This window comes from Thermobia domestica, chromosome 15, assembly GCF_964235325.1.
Source record: "Thermobia domestica chromosome 15, izTheDome1.hap1.1, whole genome shotgun sequence".
NCBI classification, from domain to species: domain Eukaryota; kingdom Metazoa; phylum Arthropoda; class Insecta; order Zygentoma; family Lepismatidae; genus Thermobia; species Thermobia domestica.
The window spans coordinates 100058966-100080419 of record NC_137468.1 but is presented as its reverse complement, the minus strand read 5'-3'; the positions used below and the strand labels follow the sequence as shown (position 1 = coordinate 100080419).

The window sequence follows — 21454 nt, the reverse complement described above, 5'->3', positions numbered from 1 at the left end:
GTTATCTCAATTTCTGATGAGTCTTTAAAGATGTATGTGGTCTGGTATTGTCAGCGTGGTATTCGACATCCTTTCTGTTCATGGTAGAAATAAGAGAAGGTAAACCCACGCGCAGCCTCTCCCTTCACGTGACGTCACCTTCGACACCAAATCACTGTCCCTCCGTACAAGAAATCATTGTCTCAGCTCTCAATTGACAGGTTGTTCGTTGCATTTGTGTTGAAGATCTTCTAAGTTTTCATTGTTTTATAAAAGATTTGGTTAGTTTGTTATACACTGTTGTGTATGACATTTTCTGTGTATAAATATTGTTGTATATCTCGTACTGTGCATCTTGTGTAAATAGAACTCATCTGTACTTCTCACATTGACTTTGAAAACTTTAACAGTGCCCTCATGCGCTGTGTGCCGCTGTACAACGAACACACGAAAGTTGGTGGAGAGAATGTCAAGTTCTATTCACTTCTAAAGCAGGAAAGTTTACAGAAGCTAGGCCTACTGGGGATACCACTTAAGAAAACAACGCACTACGGACAATGTCTCTAGGGCGGTGAGGAAACTTGTCTAAATAGACATTTTTCTATTTGCATTTTTTAAAAATAAAATATATTCCCGTACCGGAATAAAATTTCAGTAATATAATAGACATGGGGGGCATGCATAGTTACTAGGGGGACAAACGGGGCTTGTGCCCCGGACTCTGGATTAGGGGAGCGCAAAACTGGGCAAATATTCACTTGTACTCTAAGGCAAGGAAAGGAGTTTCAGCAAATTAAAAATAATAAAAAAATTACCTCAGAAACTTAACAGGACTACAACGACTCAACAACCTTAGGATCATATCCATAGAGAATAAGGTAGCTTCAAAGCTATCTTTTGAGAACATTGTAAAAACCTTTGCACTCAAAAGAGCCCGCAAAGTGAAATTTTAGTTCCAGCTTTTTGTTTTCATTTAACCTGCATCGATTTAAGAGATTTGTAAAATGTTCAAGTATAATACTTGAGACAACAGCTTAAGTGTTTGTCATAATTAAATATTGTATTCTAAAACAACAGACTGTTGATTCATTCTACACATATTAACATCCCGATATAATTCCAAAAATATTATGATTTGCAGTTATTATAATAAGATTATAAGAATTTGTCAAGCATGCTACTCACAGATTATTTGGCAATCAAATACTAATTAGTTTGGCGTGTTTACTTGTATTAAAAATTAAATTATGTACTGCGATTTTGAAATCAAGCTTTACCACTTGAAGAAAAATGAAATAGGAGAATTACTGTGTGATGCTAATATCAGGTTTAGTTGGGGAGCGTTTTCGTTTGGCTGGTCAAGGGAGGGGGCAGTAAGGCGAGTTATTGCCCGGTCGACAACTAGCCTAGTTGCGTCGCTGTAGACATCTAAATTAGAAATAACAAATAGACATCTGAAAGTGAGGAGAAAACTGTAATTTGACATCAGATTCCAAAGAGATTATACGACATTAAGCAGACGACAGTGTGACTCCTGTCCCGAGCGTGTGTCGAAGGTGACGTCAATGCGCGAGTAGGACGAAAACGGGTCCGCTGATGAACTTACCTTGGCTTATTTCTACCATGTTTCTGTTGACCAGTTCAGGTTTTTTTAATTGCCAGGCGCACTCGTGCTAATTTCCGACAGTACAGATCAGATTCTATCATTGTGTCCAGAACCACCAGCTAGTGATGGTCGATGCCTAGGGGCACGAGTTTTTCGCACTACGAATTTGAAAAGTTCGCGTTTTATTTCTAATATTTCTGTTCACATGTTCTCTATAGGCATTTCCGAGTCATCCAAAATGCACCTTTCATGCCATGTTCTACCGTTCCGTCAGCAGAAAACCGGCGTTTTTAATGAATGAAAACGTATTTTTAAAATTTCGCGTATTGTTAGAAATTTCGCGCAAAACTGCCAATTTCGCACTTTATCGCGCAACGGAAACCAAGGAAAATACACACAGAATATCATAAAACGTGAAGAAACTGACAATTACTTAATTCTGACGCATTTCGTTTTATCGCCGATTGCGAAAAACTCGTGCCTCTATCGATGCTCTTGCAAATCCGCCAAACACACAGCATAACCTTCCTTGTCACAGACATTCACGCTTCCTGTCGCTTCGACCACGATCTTTTTCGCCCATTGTTCTCGTAGATTATTAGCTTTTCATCACTCGTGATCAATCGCTTCAGAAATGCCTCGAGTTCGTTACGTTCGTTTAAATATTAATTCGATCGAGTAAAATTTTTGTGAGATCATGTTAAACTGATCATGTTGATCAAACGTTGAGCTTCTTTTTTGCAGCCAGCTTTCTCCAAATAGTTTAACACTGTTTGATGATTGATTTTTAAGTAACTGGCGATATAATGACTGCTTACATGCCGGTGCTACTTGACTTTCCCCAAAACATAATCAACTTTTGCTTTGATTGGCTGCCCACTGCAGTGATAATCTTGAACATCCAGAAGAAAAGCAACTGAACCATTTTTGACTGTTGCTTTTGATAACATATTTTGCCCATAAACAGCACAAATTTCTTCACAGCCTTGAGCACCATTTGCGTCTTCATCGAAATTGAATAACAAAATGCAGTGGAGTTTTTCGGAAAGTTCACTCATCTTCACTGCCCAATACGTTACGTCTGATTATACGAATTCGAATACTTTTTTCACATCTAGTAGTTTTAACTGTCAGTTAACGTTAGACCTAACCCGCTGCGACTCATAAACTGGGACATTAACGACATCTTATGCACAAAATACTCAATACTTTTTATACTATTTAATATAAAATCTAACCAAATCAAATAATTCTTAGTACTAATCTGTTTACAGATTCGGCAACATATGATGTATCTGAAGAAGGCAATTATCACAGATTACTAATAATAAATGGCTTCGTCATTATATTATTTTTATTAACTCACGCGCAGTTGCAAAGTTGAATGAGCAGTATTGAGAGCAATCGCATTCTACATTTTACAGAAGTTGGTGATTTTGTGATTAAAAGTAAATTATGTTGTGTATTCTGTTATGTAGGACGGCATAAGAAATAAACCAGCTCCCTTTCCTCTCTCTTTCTCATACACAGACATCATACTTATATGTTGCTAAGAAGTGCTTACCTAGTTTAGCAAAATGAAATGTATTGCAGACGTTCTCGTGAGAACCCTCAATATCAGGGGCTCATCGATTTTTCTTATACAAACGATATGTAGAACGGACCTTCTTACAAAGAGTTATATCAATATTCTGGTTAGGTCGCAATGTGTTGGAATACTCATATTCTACTTTGATATACGAATACTATGTTTTGGGATACTAATGTGAGAAGCTATTCCCGTAAGAATAGGATGCCTTTGATGTAGGAGCTTGTTCGGTACCACATTTCAATTTCACATAATTAATTGAACAGGTTCGTTACTTTAACGATTTCAGAAATATACTCGTAGTACTTGCCACATTTTATGAACATTTATTCACAGAGTATGCTATAGGCTAAACCACTAGGTTTGATAAAAGAAAACAGACTGTTACGAAAAATGTGCTATCAGAGATAAGTTATACAAATTTGTTATCTTCAAAGCAATGCCCTTGAGTAGAAACACACCGATACTAACGTTTCTTCCAATTCTGGATTGCTTTTTGGAAATTATGCTTTTTCTTACCAACTTTTGTTTGATCTCGTCAAATGTGTCGAAACAGCGTTCTTTCAAAGTCAGTTGGGGAAGACGGAAAGCTCTGCCGGAACCAAATCATAGAGATATGTAGCTAGGTTAAAGGGTTGTTTGTTTTTTCGCCAGCAAATTGCAGATAAGGAATGGCAAATGAGCTGGTATGGTGTGATGCAAGAACCACAAGTGAGGCCTCTTCCAGCGTACAGACTCCTCCGAACACTTCATAACTTTTAAGTAATATAAGTGGTGATTCACTGGCCACGTGGGGCGTACTCAAGGAAGATTCTATCTTGATAATCAAAGAAAACTACCATGAGCAGCTTCAAACTTGATTGGCTCATCCTCGCTTTCCTCGGTGAAGCGAACCTATCCCCACTCAGTAACCGGAAACCTAGGTCTCATCTATTATGGCAGCTTTCAAAATATTTGAAAACCATTGGCATTCTGAAGCAGTTCCTCACTAATTTTCATTCTGTTCTTTTTCTGCTCCCCAATTAACACACGTGATAGATAAGATGTGTGTTTAGTCAAAATTGTTTGACACAATATAATGGTGATGCTTACATATTCTGCAATCTCTCTAATGCTTAAACGCCGATTCTCAAAACGAAATCACGAACAGTATCCACATAAGCGTTGTCTGTTGATGTGCTTAACAGATTTTCATCACCAGGGATTTCGAGTCTACGTTAGATCTGTCTTAACATTGCGATTGACTCCACTGCAAACACTGCGATTGACTCATGCATTCGTTGCTGAAATGTTGCATAGCGTTTGCTATATTTCCGACGCAACTTTCGAAGTCTGTAACAAAAGTTCACACACGTTTTTAATCCAAATCCTTCTTTCATCCTTCACTGCACATATAAATCGCTGAACAGTTAATGTTTGTGTTCAATAGTTGCAGCTCCACTGCCCGGAAGAGGCTGAAGCTATATGACGGATTTCAGGAACAGAGTACCAGGACAAATAATCTTCCTTTACCACTTATTTTATATAAAGTGATTCTTTGGAAAATTGGACTGTCATATGTGTGGACATATGATGAGCTCTGTGTTCTTCAATGTTGGGAAATTAGTTTTTCAGTAGTTTGTGTTCTTCTTAATGTAGTACGGTGTTTTTGCGTTGTTTCACATCTTCTTGCATTCAGCAGACAGAAAATTAGGCTCGTGTCTTTTTTGTTGCATTGAGTTATTAGGGTAATTCTTACGAAAGACGGGTAATTCGTTGTGATTTTTCTAGCATCTTTATTGTTGAGTTGTATTATTTCTTGTTTTAAGGGGATTGATCCTCTTGTCTGTATAGCTCTTCTTTCGAAACTTGCAAGAAATCTAATGATAAACATAGCCAAAATCTTTGTCTTTGAAAGCTCATTTACGTTGTTCATACAGAGGAATATCGATCTAATAATAGTTTTGTAGATATGTATTTTATTTTTTATTATCAGAGGTACTTTTTGTGTCGTGCTTTTTTGTTGTTGTTGTTGTTGTTCTGTTCGCGTCTATTTGGCTCTGCGGTTTGTAGTTTTGATATGTTCCTTAAGGTTTAGCAATTTGTTGAACTAAACTCCGAAGTATTTGACTATTTAAGTAGATAAAAATACGTGCCTTTTCTGTTGGGTTAGCAGAGGAGAGACTGTGTCCATTTCGAAATAATATTTAGCCTTTACTTCTTACACTATTTGTTGAAATTATTAATTTCTTTTTCAAGTCGCGCCAGGATATGTATTGTTAAGATCGCCGTTGCCCAGGACCAATTTGCGTTAGCTGTTTTTTTTTTTTTTTTTTTTTGCCAAATGGGTATCATTCACACAAGGGCGCCGATTTCTCTGTAATTTTGGGGGGGGGGCATTCAGATGCAAAAGGTGTATATATATATGAAGATTTTAAGACAAATTGCACTCAAATTATTTCAAATATTGTACGTTCATAAATATAATAGAGAGCCCACATGAGTTTTGGGGGCCCCCCAGGATTGGCACCCTTGCATTTACATATAAAACGTACACGAGGGAGCCTATCGTCAATTCCTAGGGTACCCATTTGTATATTTCCGGGTATAGTTTACGTTCGAATTGCAGGCGCGTGGTTCTATTTTGTTATTTAGTGATATATATATATATATATATATATATATATATATATATATATATATATATATATATATATATACGAGGGTCATTCGGAAAGTAAAGAACGTTTTTGTATAAACACTTTAATAACTGATATACAAAGGTGAAATTTGTGTTACATTCTATGTGATACTTAAGTTACTTTTCGACATAGTCGCCGTGTAAATTTAAACACTTGTCATACCGTGGTACAAGTTTTTCTATGCCTTCGGCATACACAGTTGCCGCCAAACTGTTGAACCAATCACTAATAGCTTCCTTAAGTTCATCATCACTGCCGTAATGGCTTCCACCCAAAAAGTCTTTCAACTTTGGGAATTGGTGGAAGTCACTGGGGGCTAAATCTGGACTATAGGGTGGATGCTCCCAAACTTCCCACTTAAACTGCTGAAGCAAGTCCCTCGTCAATGCCGCGGAGTGAGGACGGGCATTGTCGTGGAGGAGGATGACGCCGCTGGTCAGCAATCCGCGCCTTTTGTTTTGAATCGCGCGGCGAAGTCGACGTAACGTCTGACAGTAGGCAGCTGCATTTATGGTCTCACCTCTCTGCATGTAGTGAACGAGCAAAACACCCTTACGATCCCAAAAGACCGTAGCCATAACCTTTCTGGTGTTCAAAATTTGTTCGGCTTTTTTCGGAGAATTTGAATGGTGCCATTCCATGGATTGACGCTTTGTTTCTGGAGTGATGTGCGAAATCCACGTCTCATCTCCAGTAACAATACGATTTAAAAGTTCATCGCCATCCTTATGGTAACGGCTGAGAAAAGTCAATGCGGCTCCCATTCGCTTGGTTTTGTGTTCCTCCGATAACAGTCGAGGCATCCACCTTGCACTAATTTTTTTGTAACCAAGTTCACCACTGACAATTTCGTACAACACAGTTCTTGAAATTTCAGGAAAGAATTCGTGCAGCCCATCAATAGTGAATCGCCTATCCTCTTGAATTTTCCGCTCAATTCTTCCTTTGAGTTCGTCAGTCACAACAGAAGGCCGGCCCGAGCGTTCCTCATCGTGTACATTCGTCCGTCCGTCATTAAACATAATGCACCACTTACGAACTGATGCTTCATTCATTACATTTCCATACACCTCAGTGATTTGTCTATAAATTTCTATCGGACGCACTTTTCTTGCATTCAAAAATCTTATCACACCACGAACCTCACACTTGGCGAGATCAGTAATTGTATCGCACATTTTACAGTCGCACAGCGAAGCAATAACGGACCGTAGCGGATCGCAGCTGGTGCCAGACTGAGGCTAAAGCATGCCCAGGTCAATAACCCAGCGGCAGCGGGGGTGGGGGAACACGCGCACGCGCTAGCGCAAAACGTTCTTTACTTTCCGAATGACCCTCGTATATATCTGTAAGTTTGACTAGCAGGCAATCGTGCCAAACTGTGTCGAAGGTGGAACTAAGAGATGCATGAAAAGGAGCCTCCTTTTTTGTTTCTTTAGAATGGTTTGGGTGAGGCTGTTTTTTTAATCTCAGCAGTTAGTCAATGGTGCTATTCTCTGGACAAAAACTTCCCTGTTGTGTTGCTAGTTGTTCACTTTGTGTGAAACACTTGTGTAATATGTACGTATACTAGGATGTTTTCTATTAATTTGGAGAAAACGTTGGTTAGGAAAATTGGTCTATAATTTTCGGAACTTTTTCTGTCCTTTCCTGGTTGGAGAATGAGAATAAGGTTGGCTCTCTTCCATTCTCGAGTATGACTTGCTGGATATAGGTCTAGTGTTGTAGTTGTTAGGACTGCCGTTAGTCAGTGTCACTGCAATAGTTTCTGTGGATTACATTCACAACTAGTTCGATGCTACATGCTCTGACGGTCTTTATTTTTCTTTTAATGAAAGTTAAACGTTACTTTTACCTTTAATGAAAGGTAAACTATATATATAAAGATTCAAGTTTAATTTTTCAAATCTGCACATTGCAGTATTTTGAGAAAAAATCAGAGAAACTTCTTAGACTTTTATAATTAGCATATTCATTTTCAACCCATTATTATTATTATTATTATTATTATTATTATTATTATTATTATTATTATTATTATTATTATTATTATTATTATTATTATTATTTTCTACACATTGTTCCAAACCAATGTGAACGTATATTCATGAAAAATATAAATCATAGCAGTATGGATTTTTTTGTTACAAAACCCACTAAGCTAAATGCTATCATGTTCGTAGAAGATGAACGGTTCGCTTTACATGATCACAAAATAAAAACTTCGCGTTTTTAATAATATGGTTTATTCGTGAATATAACAGATTTGTGATAGTGTGTGTCCAAAGATTGAATCTGCGTAGAATTTACGGAAATACGTTACATTGAAGTGAATATGTATATACATTAAATAAAATACAGAGCATGTTCTTGTTGTACCTTGCGTTATCCTTGTGCACCTTCTGCATCTGTAAGAGAATGATGAACTTTAGTGAACGTATATTTTCAGTACTGTGCAGTTCAGACAAGACAGAATATTAAATTTAAATATAGTGTACTCTTCATTAAAATTAAATCAACGGTGACAGTGATTACTTTTATTGAATCTAATAAATATCTATGAACAAATTCCGAAGTTCACAAACTAAAATTACTACCCTGCGATCTTCCTATATATACAAGTCTTTTAATTTTAATACTGGTGCAAAATTCATAAAATTCATTTTTACAATTGCATAGTAAAATTATGTAACAGCACCACTAATAACTAATAATCTTTACTATTATTCTAGTGTGTCTGCTTTTCGATGCTTTACGAATTAGCTCTTTTGATGCATATAAAGTAAGATTTATGAAACAGCTCTCTAGTAGTTGCTGAACTAAGGAAATAGTAATTAGCAACAAGTATAAGGCATCATTTTAAAAATGCATGCAGTTTTAGGAAAAATATCATACTGACCAGATTTGTCAGATTCCTTTCAACTCGGAATTGATTCTTTATATTAAATTTTACTATGCTCTATCAGTGGTTCTCAACCTTTTTTGACTGACGACACACTTTACTGACCGTCCAAACCATCGCGACACATTTGTTTGATATTTTTATTATAATAGTGAAACCAATTAATTTTATACTACTGACTTTGTGTAGCACTGAGCATTATTGTTACCGCTGGAGGCGTTGACTGATACAGTATGTCTTGATTTTAACTAATTATTATCAAATTATCAATGATTTTTAAAATCTAAAATTTCGCGACACATCTTACGGGACTGCGTGACACACGTGTCATAATTCATCGGTTGAGAACCACTACTCTATCATCAAATTAGTACTAAATGAGAGGACATTTCAGAATGTGAAATGGGAAATGAAAATGTGACGAGACTATCTATGACTGACTACCTTTGAAAATGTGATCGTCTACAAATAATTTACAAAATGTTCTATGAAATATTTTTAGAATATGTGAGATTGCTAAAGAAGTACTGTTTAAAGTGATTGGACTATCATTATTATATTGTTGTTGTTCTCTTTTAGTACGAGTAAACCAAGGTGACCAGAATTTTTACTTTCAAAAACGGGACACATACGAATCGGCAACGGGGAGGGGGGCATTCCACATTGCATTTTGGGACTCAGCAGTGTTTTTAATTCACAAAATACATAAGTAAAAATGATAACACAGCGTTTCTAACTTAAGTACTACTTAACAATACTTTTAACTACTTGAACACTCAGAATTCCAACTCAATTTCCACTTGAAGCACAGAACACTCAATTCCCATTTGAACTTCAGAGGTTCCAGACACAGCTGAACCTTCCCAATGAGTATTGGTACGGAAGGGTGTTTAGAATTTGCATTGAATAATAATAATAATTTGAATAATAATTACGAGACACCTGGGTCATGTTTGCTTAAAAACGGGACATTTAGGCGTCCCGTTTGAGAATCAGAAAAAAACGGGATAGCGGTTGAAAATAAGGGACTGTCCCGGCTAAAACGGGACGTCTGGTCACCTTGGAGTAAACCTGGTATTTAAAAAGCTCTGTTGAAGTTTATTTTTTCAAATAATATGACATATCATCGCTTTCAATACAAAAGGGTGTAAGTTACATTTTTTTCGAATTTTGAGATTTTCAGCTCTTCCGATAATGTCGATAGTGTACAGCTGCTGGGAAATTTTTGTGACTGTAGGGTGAACCGTTCAGCTGTGGTGGGCAATTTTCATAAGGGCGTTAAGAGATACGTCAGTAAGTTGTACAAAGCATAAAGGCTTAAATGACACATACGCCCTTCTGCAATGGACGATCTGAGTAAACGATGGTACACTCTGGCGTTCATATGCCACAAAGTATATTTAATTTTGTGTGTGTGTGTCTTTGTATGTAAACGCCGCCACGGATTGTTTACGATTGTTGATTTGGATTCATTTACGACATTGTTATTACAAACGTGGTCAATGATGTATAAAAGTGTTTTTCACCTTTACAAAAAAGGAAGTAACTTTAACTTATTTATTGTGTCAGGAGAAGCTGAACAAGAAAGTCATGAAAATGAACAAGCAAAGCAAAATTATTGCAAAAGAAGATATCTGCAGTTTACTGACGTATGACTATGATAATAATCCTACTGAATGTGCAGAGCTGGAAGATGATAGTGATCCGGATCCTATTTACCTGAAAAAGGAATTGCATATTTTTCCTTTATTGATATTTTTTTCTCAAGATTAATAGTTTAAATTACGCAAATAATAGCAACGGAACACTGTGAATTCGTTACAGTAAAATAGTGTTATCATATTTAATTTGTACTCAGAAAGAATATCTATAATGAGTTTTAAGATGTTGGGTGTAAAAATACCATACAATAGAACCTCAATAATCCGACAATGTTTTAGAGCTATTTCTCAGTCCCTGTTCAACTAATTAGCACCACATTTGGATGATAGGCTGTCATGGCTATCTTGTCACGTTCCATAAGATTTGAAAGAGATCGCTGAATGAGTGTTAAGAAATAGCCCGGAAACTACGATTTGTTATCAAAAACCCAAAATATTTTTGAATGTTATCGATCAATTTAATTTTAATTAACTTCCCACAAACTGATGAGAATTTCTTCTTTAAATTTTGTAAAAGCTTATTTTCCTACCCTAGAGCAGTATCCTTGTTTCGCAGAATAATGTTGCTGTGAGCAGTGTGAGGTCAAAACAAATCAGTTTGTGGGTTATTTGCTTCATTGATTTCCTTCCTCGACTCTTTCCTTTCTTCATTTTCTCCTTCCTTTGTATGTGCTCTTCCTAGATACGCAGCTCTAATTCCTTCTCATCTTCGGTCAACTTCTTAAATTTAACACATAATTTGCACTAATCTTCTTTTCGGGTTAGAAATCTTAACATTGAATTGTTTTAACAGCTTGCAATAAAATCTACGTCTCGTTAAGTTCTATGCACATGTATTAAGGAACGAAATGTCTAACAGCAATTGTCAGATAATTAGGCCTATTTCTTTAATTCGTGCTATTTTAATCAAATTTTCATATACTATGGCTTGTAGCGAAACTTAAAAAAATATTATAGTAATAAAAGCCTTTATAATTATAACAAAGGTAAGAAAAAAGATATTAATGTTCATAAAGATGTTAATGTTCATAATACGGAAAAGTCTGAAATAAAGCACTGAAACATACGCCACATCATTATTAAAAATAGTAGAAGTTAACATGCATCTGTTCATAGCATAAGGGCGTAAGTGCAAGGCTTTGCCATTTTGTCAAGATAAATGAACAGCTTGAAAATAACATTTATATGAAAAGAAACACCTATCCTTTGTCATTAAGAGTGCAAAAAATTAAAGCTGCTCTTAAAGTAGTAAAAAGGTTATGTTGACCTGAACATACCACAAAATCTTTTTTTTTGCTCCTCCCATAAAATTTTGAAAATGTTAGCTACGCCCTTTTGCATTGAAAGCGATGATATATGGAAAGGCTGAATATTTTGTTATTTAATAGCATAATCGCCAGCTGTTTCATCTATTTGTTAAATTTATCTCTTATGTAGTTATTACATTTGAGTTAACATATTTTAAGTATGCAATGTAACAAAAAACGTTTTGCAACTTTGATGAATTAATCACATATTAATAATCTCAGTCAAAGCATTGATCACATACTAATAATCTCAGTCAAAACAATATTCAATTCAATCGTTCGTAAATCCTAAATTCTCTTTAGCATTCGCGATGACTGAGATTAACACATAAAGGGATCATTGACTTTTTTTTATAACATCACATAAATGTTACTAATTATAGCCATTTTAATCATCAGATTTAATGGTAATAACGACTAATTACAGGAATACTTAATGGGAACTTGCAGGGAAATGTCAGATAAAAAAATATGATCTGGAAGAAATAAATGAAATAGGAGAAAGACTGGTCAATATCTACTGACAGAACTCATTCATCATTGGGAACACTTGAGGCTTAACCAGTGCGAGAGAAGAAGGCACAGAAAGTATCAATAGATGGCCTGAGGTAGATATTTTTACAATTCGTCCAGGGACAATTAAGGACTGTTATATAAAGTTAATAACTAAGACGTAAAAGATGTAAGAAGTGGTCGCACACCCCTTCACGATCGGAGGAAAATGTGGCAAAAATTCAAGAAATGTTTACCCGTAGCCCGAAGAAATCAACACGCCAGGCAGTTCGTGAAAGTGGATTATCAAGGCATGAAATAGGTATGGTTTTGCATAAAGAACTCAATTTTCACCCATGGAAACCCCATTATGTACAAGAGTTGAAATTCGAGAAATGTGACTAAAGAATGGAATTTGAGGATTAATACTGCTTTGGCACGAATATTGGCGACAACTGTTTGAAAACATCTTGTGAACTGATGAGGTCATATTCTATGTTGGGAGTTTTGTCAATCGCCCATTATTGTGCATCACGTGATAATGATCTCCAAATGACTATTGAGAAGATGCATACTCGTCCCAGACTAATCACGTGGTGCAGAATGACGGCGACAAGACTTGTTGACCCATATCTTCTGCGTAATACCATGAATGCAGACCACTATCTTCAGATGCTTCCAGATTGATTGATAACCTCATTTCCGTGCAAAATGGTGCACCACCCTACTTTGCAGTAATTGTTCACGAGTGGTTGGACCAGAAAATTCCTGGACGTTGGCTTGGACGATGTAGTCCTCACGAATGGCCAGCAAGAAGTCCAGATCTCACTCCGTGTGCTTATGGGACTACACTAAGGAGGGAGTGTTTAAGTCCAAACTTCGCACAGTGGAGGAATTCAAGGCACGAATTCAAAAGGTTATTGCCAAGCTCCCATATGTCTTCCAGTTGTATCCTTGGCTGCTTGAGGAAGCTGGTTAACAACTCAGGTGCGTACGTTGAGACTTACCATATTCTTTTGTTTTCCTATGTAATGAAGAACAAGTACACTCATGTCCAAAATTATTGTCACATGGCTATAAATATGTTTTTCTAGGAATATAATTTGATAATGAATTCGCCTGGTATTTCTTATTATGTTAGTATGTGTATAATCGGCAAAGATATGCATGTGGCAAATTTCATGTCAAAAGAGCAGTAAATAAGAACAATAAAACGAAAATAAAACTTTCTTCTCCATTTAGCAAGATTTTGTTTTACCCATTCTAATTTTCATATTTATAATTCTTTTCCTATGAAATTTACCACAAATACACATTTCCCGATTATACACATAGTATCAGTATTAAAAGTAAACTGCAGCATCATTATCAAATTATATTCTTACAAGACAGTTATAGATATGCGACAATCATTTTGGACATGAGTGTACATGTTTTTCTAATAAATAAAAATCAATATTACAGAGTTTAAAACAGTTCTTTTCTACCTAGTTATTTTTCACCCACCGGACATTTTGATTCAACCCTGTACTTGTAAAAACTGATAAAAACAATGAGTGTGTTATTTTTATAATTCAGCATTCTGCTTATTCTGCAAGTGTTGCGATAATTGCAAAAATCCTTTCAACAAAACGTACTCGGAGTATGAAATACAAACATCTGAAAAATTTTTAAAAAGTGAAAGGATATTAAAATTTGAAACTGAAATTTTATCATGTACTATATTGTGTAAATGTGGAAAAGTAGTATGTAAAACTCCATATCATTTCAACCACAACACGACTAATTAAATTTCATAATTTGTTTTCAGGAAAAACTTTATAGAGACTCAAATAATAATACTTCGTTCACTTCTAATGAAGGATAGTGAGAGTTCGAAGCAAGATTGTTTTTCTTAAACTTTTTTTTTCGCTTTCTCAACAAAATGTTGTAATTGTTCTTTTGGACATACCATAATATTTACTAGCGTATACTGTAGGTCACGATGTTGAAGCAAATTAGTTCTACAAACTTACTAATATTTAACGAAAAAGCGTTCATAGATATTTAAATGTTCAAACCAATGGATAGATCTCATTAAGCGGAACAAAATTAGGTAATTGTAAATTCTCATGCATAGTTTTTGAGAAAATAGAAAAAAAGTATTTTTGTAAACGCAAAATTTGATGCTGTGCAATACCTATGGCACCAAATGAGATACAGAACAAAACTATGATAAACTCTAAAATTTTAATTTTTGCTTAGCTCAATTTTGTCCAAAAATAAGTCATATGTCAATAGATTGATCGCGTCTTGCTGAATAAAATGACATAATTAAGAATAAATTCTGATACATACTTTTCAATAAACTCGAAAGAAACTATTTTTTTATGTCGTTAAAAACTGTTATTCTCGCATTCCTAACAGTAACTGATAATTTTACTACTAGGAATGCTACTACTAGGTTGTTTGTTTATATGTACTGTGTAGGGGAGACCGGGGTCAATTGTAAGGCGGGTAAATTTTAACATTGGCCATTACTTGTACAAATTAGTTTCGGAATATCATTTGTACATGTCATTGGAGTCACATATGCAGATGTACTGAACATTATAAAAATAAAATGGATATGACCGCAGATAATACAATTGATGCAATTAATAAAACTATGTACGTATTAAGTACGCTTTTCCGGAGCCACAAGTACGTAGGAGAGGACCCGACTCCCAAAAATTCTTTAGCGGCCTTAGTGTATAATATATCATTCATGTTACTATAGGGGCAAGAAAAGACTTTCAACCAATATTTCATTATGGGGAATCCCCCAACTTCTTTATACAACTTCACAAACGTTTGTGGCTGACTGCGGATCACTGCTTTTTAATGTTGTATTAGAATAGGCTAATGTTTTAATATGTTCCTTCCTTGAGATGTCTTTAAATAGCCTATAAGTTTTTAAAGACTCATTTGTCAAATAGGCTCCCTTTCTGATTCATCAGAAATAATCAACAATGTAATTTTTCACTTGTTTTACTTAATTTCTCTCGCACAGTAGCGCATTCTCTATTTGCATCGTTGTGTGAGGGATGTGTTTAGCGGTTACAAATGCAGTGTGGGTGTCTATTAGTACAGTATCATTAGGACTTGAAACAGTGACATAACAATAGGGTAGGCAGGGTAGGCATTGCCTAGGGGCGCAGTGTGCTTGGACATATTAGGGAAGGATATGGGGGCGCCACTACGGATTTTGCCTAGGGACGCCAAACGCCATTGTTACGTCACTGACTTGAATTTTTGTTACGTCATATTTTAATCTTGGCTTGCTTGTCCATATTTAAGTTTGACCGAAGAAAAGTTATTTCGAGGTAATGTGGCAAGGTAGCGGTAGCAAGTAACTCATCATTCATGCAGCTTGTTGACGAATGGAAATTGTATACAGGGTGAGTCAAAAGTCCTTGGACACTTGCATAAGTTTGAAACTCGACGGGAAAAGTAAAAAGTGTTGATGGGAACAGAGGTTTGATGAGGGGCCGCAACTCTTGGAGTGTATGTCATTCATGACCGCCATCTTGAAATCCGCCATTTTGGATTCAAGTCACTTTTTTTAAAATGGGAAGGGGGTGTATGACACATGAAATAACACTAGCTTGAGCTCAGGAATTTAGTGGTGTAATTTGCTTTTTTCTATCTTGTACAGTTTAGAAGTTATTAATGTTCAAAGGTGGGAAATTATCTTGATACTGACCCAGTTCTCTTTGTTCCAGGTTATCTAAAATGGGTCTGACACGTCAACAGAAGATCGAAATCATCCTTATATCAGGGGAATGCAGCTACCGAACAATAGCAGCTGACTACAACAGACGGTACCCAGACAGAGAACCGGTGTCGCACAGCACGGTGGCTCATGTGATTACCAAATTCCGGAAGACGGGCTCTGTCCAAGATAGGGTACGTAATGGGCGACCAAAGACTGCCACCAATGAGGAAACTGCAACGGCGGTTGTTGCGTCGTTTGTGAAAAGTCCTAAACGAAGTACCCGTCGTGTGTCCCTAGCATGTGCAATAAGCCAATCCTCCGTTGTCCGGATATTGCACGCCAATCAGTGGCATCCTTACAAGCTGCGCATGCAACATAAACTGAACGATGATGACCCTGATCGCTGGTTGGAGTTTTGCATGTGGGCTACTGAACAACACGAACTGGATTCTGCGTTTGCCAAGGGCATACTGTTCAGCGACGAGGCGTATTTCACTTTGAACGGGGAGGTTAATCGACATAATTGTCGATACTGGTGTGACGCAAATCCGAACTGGGTTGATCCGAGTCGAGAACATAGTCCAGCGAAGGTGATAGTGTGGTGTGGCATATGGGACACCCGCATCATTGGGCCATTTTTCATTTACAACACATTAACTGCACCACAGTATCTGATGCTGCTGCAGGACCTTGTGTTCCCGGCCACATTGAACGCTGACGTCATTTTCCCATCTTATTTTCAGCACGATGGAGCCAATCCACACTATGGACTTGGTGTCCGTGAATGGTTGGATGAACAACTGCCAGGGAAGTGGATTGGTCGCCGTGGTCCCGTGGAGTGGCCGCCCAGATCCCCTGACTTAATGCCCCTTGATTTTTATCTATGGGGACATCTTAAGCAGATAATGTATGCTGAGACAATCCGTGATTTCAGACACCTGGAGGAACGCATCCAACAAATCTGTGACCAAATTTCAGGAGACATTCTCCTCCGTGTGCAGTCAGACTGGTTGCGGCGACTACAGTTGTGCATTGCACGGGATGGACAACATGTAGAACATGTGTTGTAGCATTCAGTATCAAGGTAATTTCCCACCTTTGAACATTAATAACTTCTAAACTGTACAAGATAGAAAAAAAAACAAATTACATCACTAAATTCCTGAGCTCAAACTAGTGTTATTTGATGTGACATACACCCCCTTTCCCATGAAAAAAAGTGACTTGAATCCAAAATGGCGGCCATGAATGATATACACTCCAAAAGTTGCGGCCCCTCATCAAACCTCTGTTCCCATCATCACTTTTTACTTTTCCCGTCGATTTTCAAACTTATGCAGGTGTCCAAGGACTTTTGACTCACCCTGTATTTTTAAATACTTGGGGATGTACTCTATACTCTTTGTTTGTTGTCCCCATCTGTTGCTAAACCTATAAGTATTATTTTTAGTAGTATCACTATTATTTAATCATATATATTGTTTTGCCATGCCACATATATTGTACTTTTCATTAAAAGCATCATGTTACTATTGTCCCAAACCTCTGTTACTATTGACCCGGGCAGAGGGACGTTTGTAACAAGACACATGCTCTCATAAAATGCTTTGTAACTTTCTATATTAGAAATTGTCATGTATGAAAAAATTTCAATGGGGAAACAAAGCTTCACTGTGAGAAAAAAAATCAAATGTAAAACTTGTTACAATTGTCTCCCCTATGTAAAAATAAATAAATAAATAAATAAATAACAGTGATATCATACAATTTGTAAGAATCGCTTTAACACATGTCACGTTATGTCAAGTTGTTAAATGAGATTGGCTCATGACAGTGAGTAGAAATTGTCTTCGTAGAAAAGTAATGTACTATATAAAAAAATAAGAATAGTATATAAAAATGAAATGAAATCTTTGAGTTTTACGTCCCACAGTTATGCCGGTTAGGCTAAAGGAGACGGTGATAATGAGAGATGAGTGAAATGGTGGAATGAAGAAAGTGGGAGGAAACGGGAGTACCCCGAGAAAACCCACGAGCACGGTGTTTGTCCACCACAAAGTTCACTTGGCGGGGGCTGGGATCGAACCCGGGACCCCAAGCACCAGAGGTGAACGCTCTACCACTGAGCCATCGCGCCCCCGAATAGTATATAAGAATAAGAAAGGTAATGTATACACCAAACTATATACGTAAGAATAATAATGTACCAATGCCATATTTTAACTTTTATATGATAGTTTCAAATTAGTCTAACGTTTAGTGAATTATTAAATCATACATACCTTGTGTGATCGAAATAATCAACGGTTGTTGCCTTTTTGATTTAGTAAGGTGATTTTAGATTTTCAAATTTGATCCATATTTTATATAAGCTGGTGGAGAAATACCATGAGCAAAACAGTCTATTTTTTTCACAACTTTTGTTCAAAAATAGATTTTAGTCCATTTCTTCAATAATGGGTCCCTTCTGACGCTCGTTGGTGCTTGAAGTGCTGCAACGACCACTACCACCACCTTGATGTAGCTTTGTCATTACTGAAGAACACTGCTTCTGGAGATCTTGTAAACGATCTTCGTATTCTCTCTTATCTGCTGATTCGTTCTTTTCGAGCCATCTTATAGTTTCGTCACATTTAGAGGTTGCAGCGCTTACCTCTTGTGGGTTTAAGCGGCTTCCATAGTCATTCAAGGACTGCTTCACGCTGTAAGCATAAGCCTCCAACTGATGCTTCGCATCCACGCGTTCTTTTAGCTTTTCGTCTTCAGCCCTATATTTTTCAGCATCTCTCAGCATCCGGTCTATCTCGTCTTTCGTTAACCGCCCTTTATCGTTCTTGATAATGATGTTTTTGGAACGACCTGTGCTCTCATCCTTAGCGGTTACGTTCAAGATTCCATTTGCATCTATGTCAAACTGAACTTCAATCCTCGGCACTCCACGAGGTGCTGGAGGTATACCAGTAAGATTGAATGTTCCAAGAAGGTTATTATCTTTTGTCATAGTTCTCTCGCCTTCGAACACTTGAATAGTCACCGCTGGTTGATTATCGGAATAAGTCGTAAATTGCTGTGTTTGCTTACATGGGATACGACTATTTCTCTCCACAATTCTAGTCATTACTCCTCCTGCAGTTTCAATGCCAAGAGATAATGGTGCAACGTCTACTAGTAGAACATCCTGGATCTGGCTACTTTTGTCACCACTCAGAATAGCTGCTTGTACTGCTGCACCATATGCTACTGCTTCATCTGGATTAATGGACATATTAAGCGTTTTTCCACTAAAAAAGTTTTGCAAGAGACTCTGAATCTTCGGAATCCGAGTTGAACCTCCAACAAGCACCACTTCATCAATGTTTCCTTTACTTAATCTGGAGTCATCTAGTGCTCTCTGGACAGGATCTATAGTAGATCTGAATAGATCATTGCACAATTCTTCAAACCGAGCTCTTGAAATTTTGCTGTAGAAGTCGATACCCTCGAATAACGCGTCGATTTCAATACTAGCTTCAGTGCTACTGGATAAAGTACGTTTAGCTCTTTCACAGGCTGTGCGAAGTCTTCTAACTGCTCTAGGATTGTTTTTAATATCCTTCTTATATTTTCTCTTAAATTCTTCGCAGAAATAGTCCACAAGTCTATTATCAAAGTCTTCACCTCCTAGATGAGTATCTCCAGCTGTTGCTTTTACCTCGAATAAAGATCCTTCATCAATGCTTAGAATGGATACATCGAAAGTACCTCCTCCTAAATCAAAAATAAGAATGTTTTTCTCTCCTTTTAAATTTTTGTCAAGACCATAAGCAAGAGCAGCCGCCGTTGGTTCATTTATAATTCTAAGTACATTTAAACCAGCAATAGTACCAGCATCCTTTGTTGCCTGACGTTGAGAGTCATTGAAATAAGCTGGAACAGTTACAACAGCATCACGCACAGGACCTCCAAGATATGCCTCTGCAGTTTCCTTCATCTTTAGTAGAACCATTGAGCTAATTTCCTCAGGAGCAAGTGTTTTCTTTTTACCTTTGAATTCCACTTGAATTTTGGGTTTCCCCCCATCATTGATGACAGTAAATGGCCAATGTTTTAGATCATCTTGAATTTTTGGGTCATTATATTTTCGACCAATCAATCTCTTTGCATCAAACACGGTGTTCTTCGGATTCATTGCAATCTGAAAAAATAAAGAATAATATTTATGGTATGATGGTGTAAGAAAGAATTTTCTAAAACATTTAACATTAAAATTCAAAACTCAAAATCCTGAAATTGACAGTCTTTGTAGCTTTAAGATGAGAAATAAAAGGATAACTGGGTTGACAAGTCGGTATACTATGAGTGAGTAACTTAAATGTCTTGTAAATAAATATTCTTCCTTGATACTCTGTTCAATATGTTCAGAACCAGCAATAGTATTGTTAATAGAATCAGCAATGTTCAATGAATTTATTCAATTCATTGTTAATGTTTAACTCTGGAGCACAAGGATTGTTTCTAATTTCAGCAAAGGAAAAGGTACGGAGATAAAAGTAAATATCACATAACCTCAGTGGTTAATTGAAAGAAAAATACCTATTTGTTGCTTGAATGCAAGCGTTAACATATTCGAACACTGCATTTCCTGCCAAGTGAAAAATTTCATAATAAAAAAAGGTGCCCATGTGGACATTGTAGTCACAATCTATCCTTTCCACCACAGGTTGCATAATCAAACTGAATGGTACTGTATATTAAACACAATACAATCAGATTGTTTATTTTTGTTACTTGATTCTCAAACATAATAAATACAATGGAAATCAATGGATTTTACCATTGTCTCAAGCGCTTGTATAGGGGACGAGTGAGGAAGCGACCTCTAACTCTCGCCTATTATATACCATATGGCCTATTATACCATATACCATATGGCCTTCCTGGTGAATTCAGGCAGCCATTGAATTGTCCCATTGCTATTTCTTAAACAACTATTGCTCTTCTTTGGTTTTGATACGTGGGCGCAACAATTCTGACTTCTAATAGATAGATCCTTAGCTATCTTCCGTATATTTCAGCCTTTTGATGGATCTGGTATCATATTTGCAACATTTTTTCCAGCAATATATAAATCTGATGTCTTGCCACAAAACGCATGAAAATCGGACCTCAGTTACAAATTGTAGACCCAAATGGAATCCGTGAGTTTTAAAAGAATCACTCTGTATGATCTATACTTATTTACATATGTTGCAAATGTAAATCCAGAAAAGTAATAAAGCTATGAGAAAACTTCGTTTTACGCGTATTAAACTGACGAAAGGTGAATTCTGAGGGGAGACATTGAAGTTTCTAAAGCAGTTTTGCAGAAATGAAGAATCGTTAGATTTTCACTTCATGAAAATTTTTTCAGGTAATATTTATTACCAATAAATTTTACGGCTAAACAACGATGTAGGAATAAGTGAAGTATGTTTTTATGAATCGGAAAATTTTCATCACTGGTTCTTATTTTGACAGACAGAG

At 36.6% G+C, this 21454-nt stretch overlaps 1 protein-coding gene across 1 annotated transcript in view; it reads right to left on the bottom strand.

The window, feature by feature from the left end:
• Positions 1–8077: 8077 nt before the first annotated feature.
• The window catches only part of LOC145671160 (heat shock protein 70 B2-like), a 47594-nt gene continuing 34217 nt past the window's right edge, over positions 8078–21454 (bottom strand). Inside the window, exons 2-3 of the mRNA XM_081739995.1 lie at positions 18235–20126; positions 8078–8262 (exon numbers count right to left, since the gene is read on the bottom strand). Coding sequence (XP_081596121.1) covers positions 18390–20126 — 1737 coding nt within the window. The 3' untranslated portion in view covers positions 8078–8262; positions 18235–18389. The remainder of the gene's footprint in view (positions 8263–18234; positions 20127–21454) is intronic.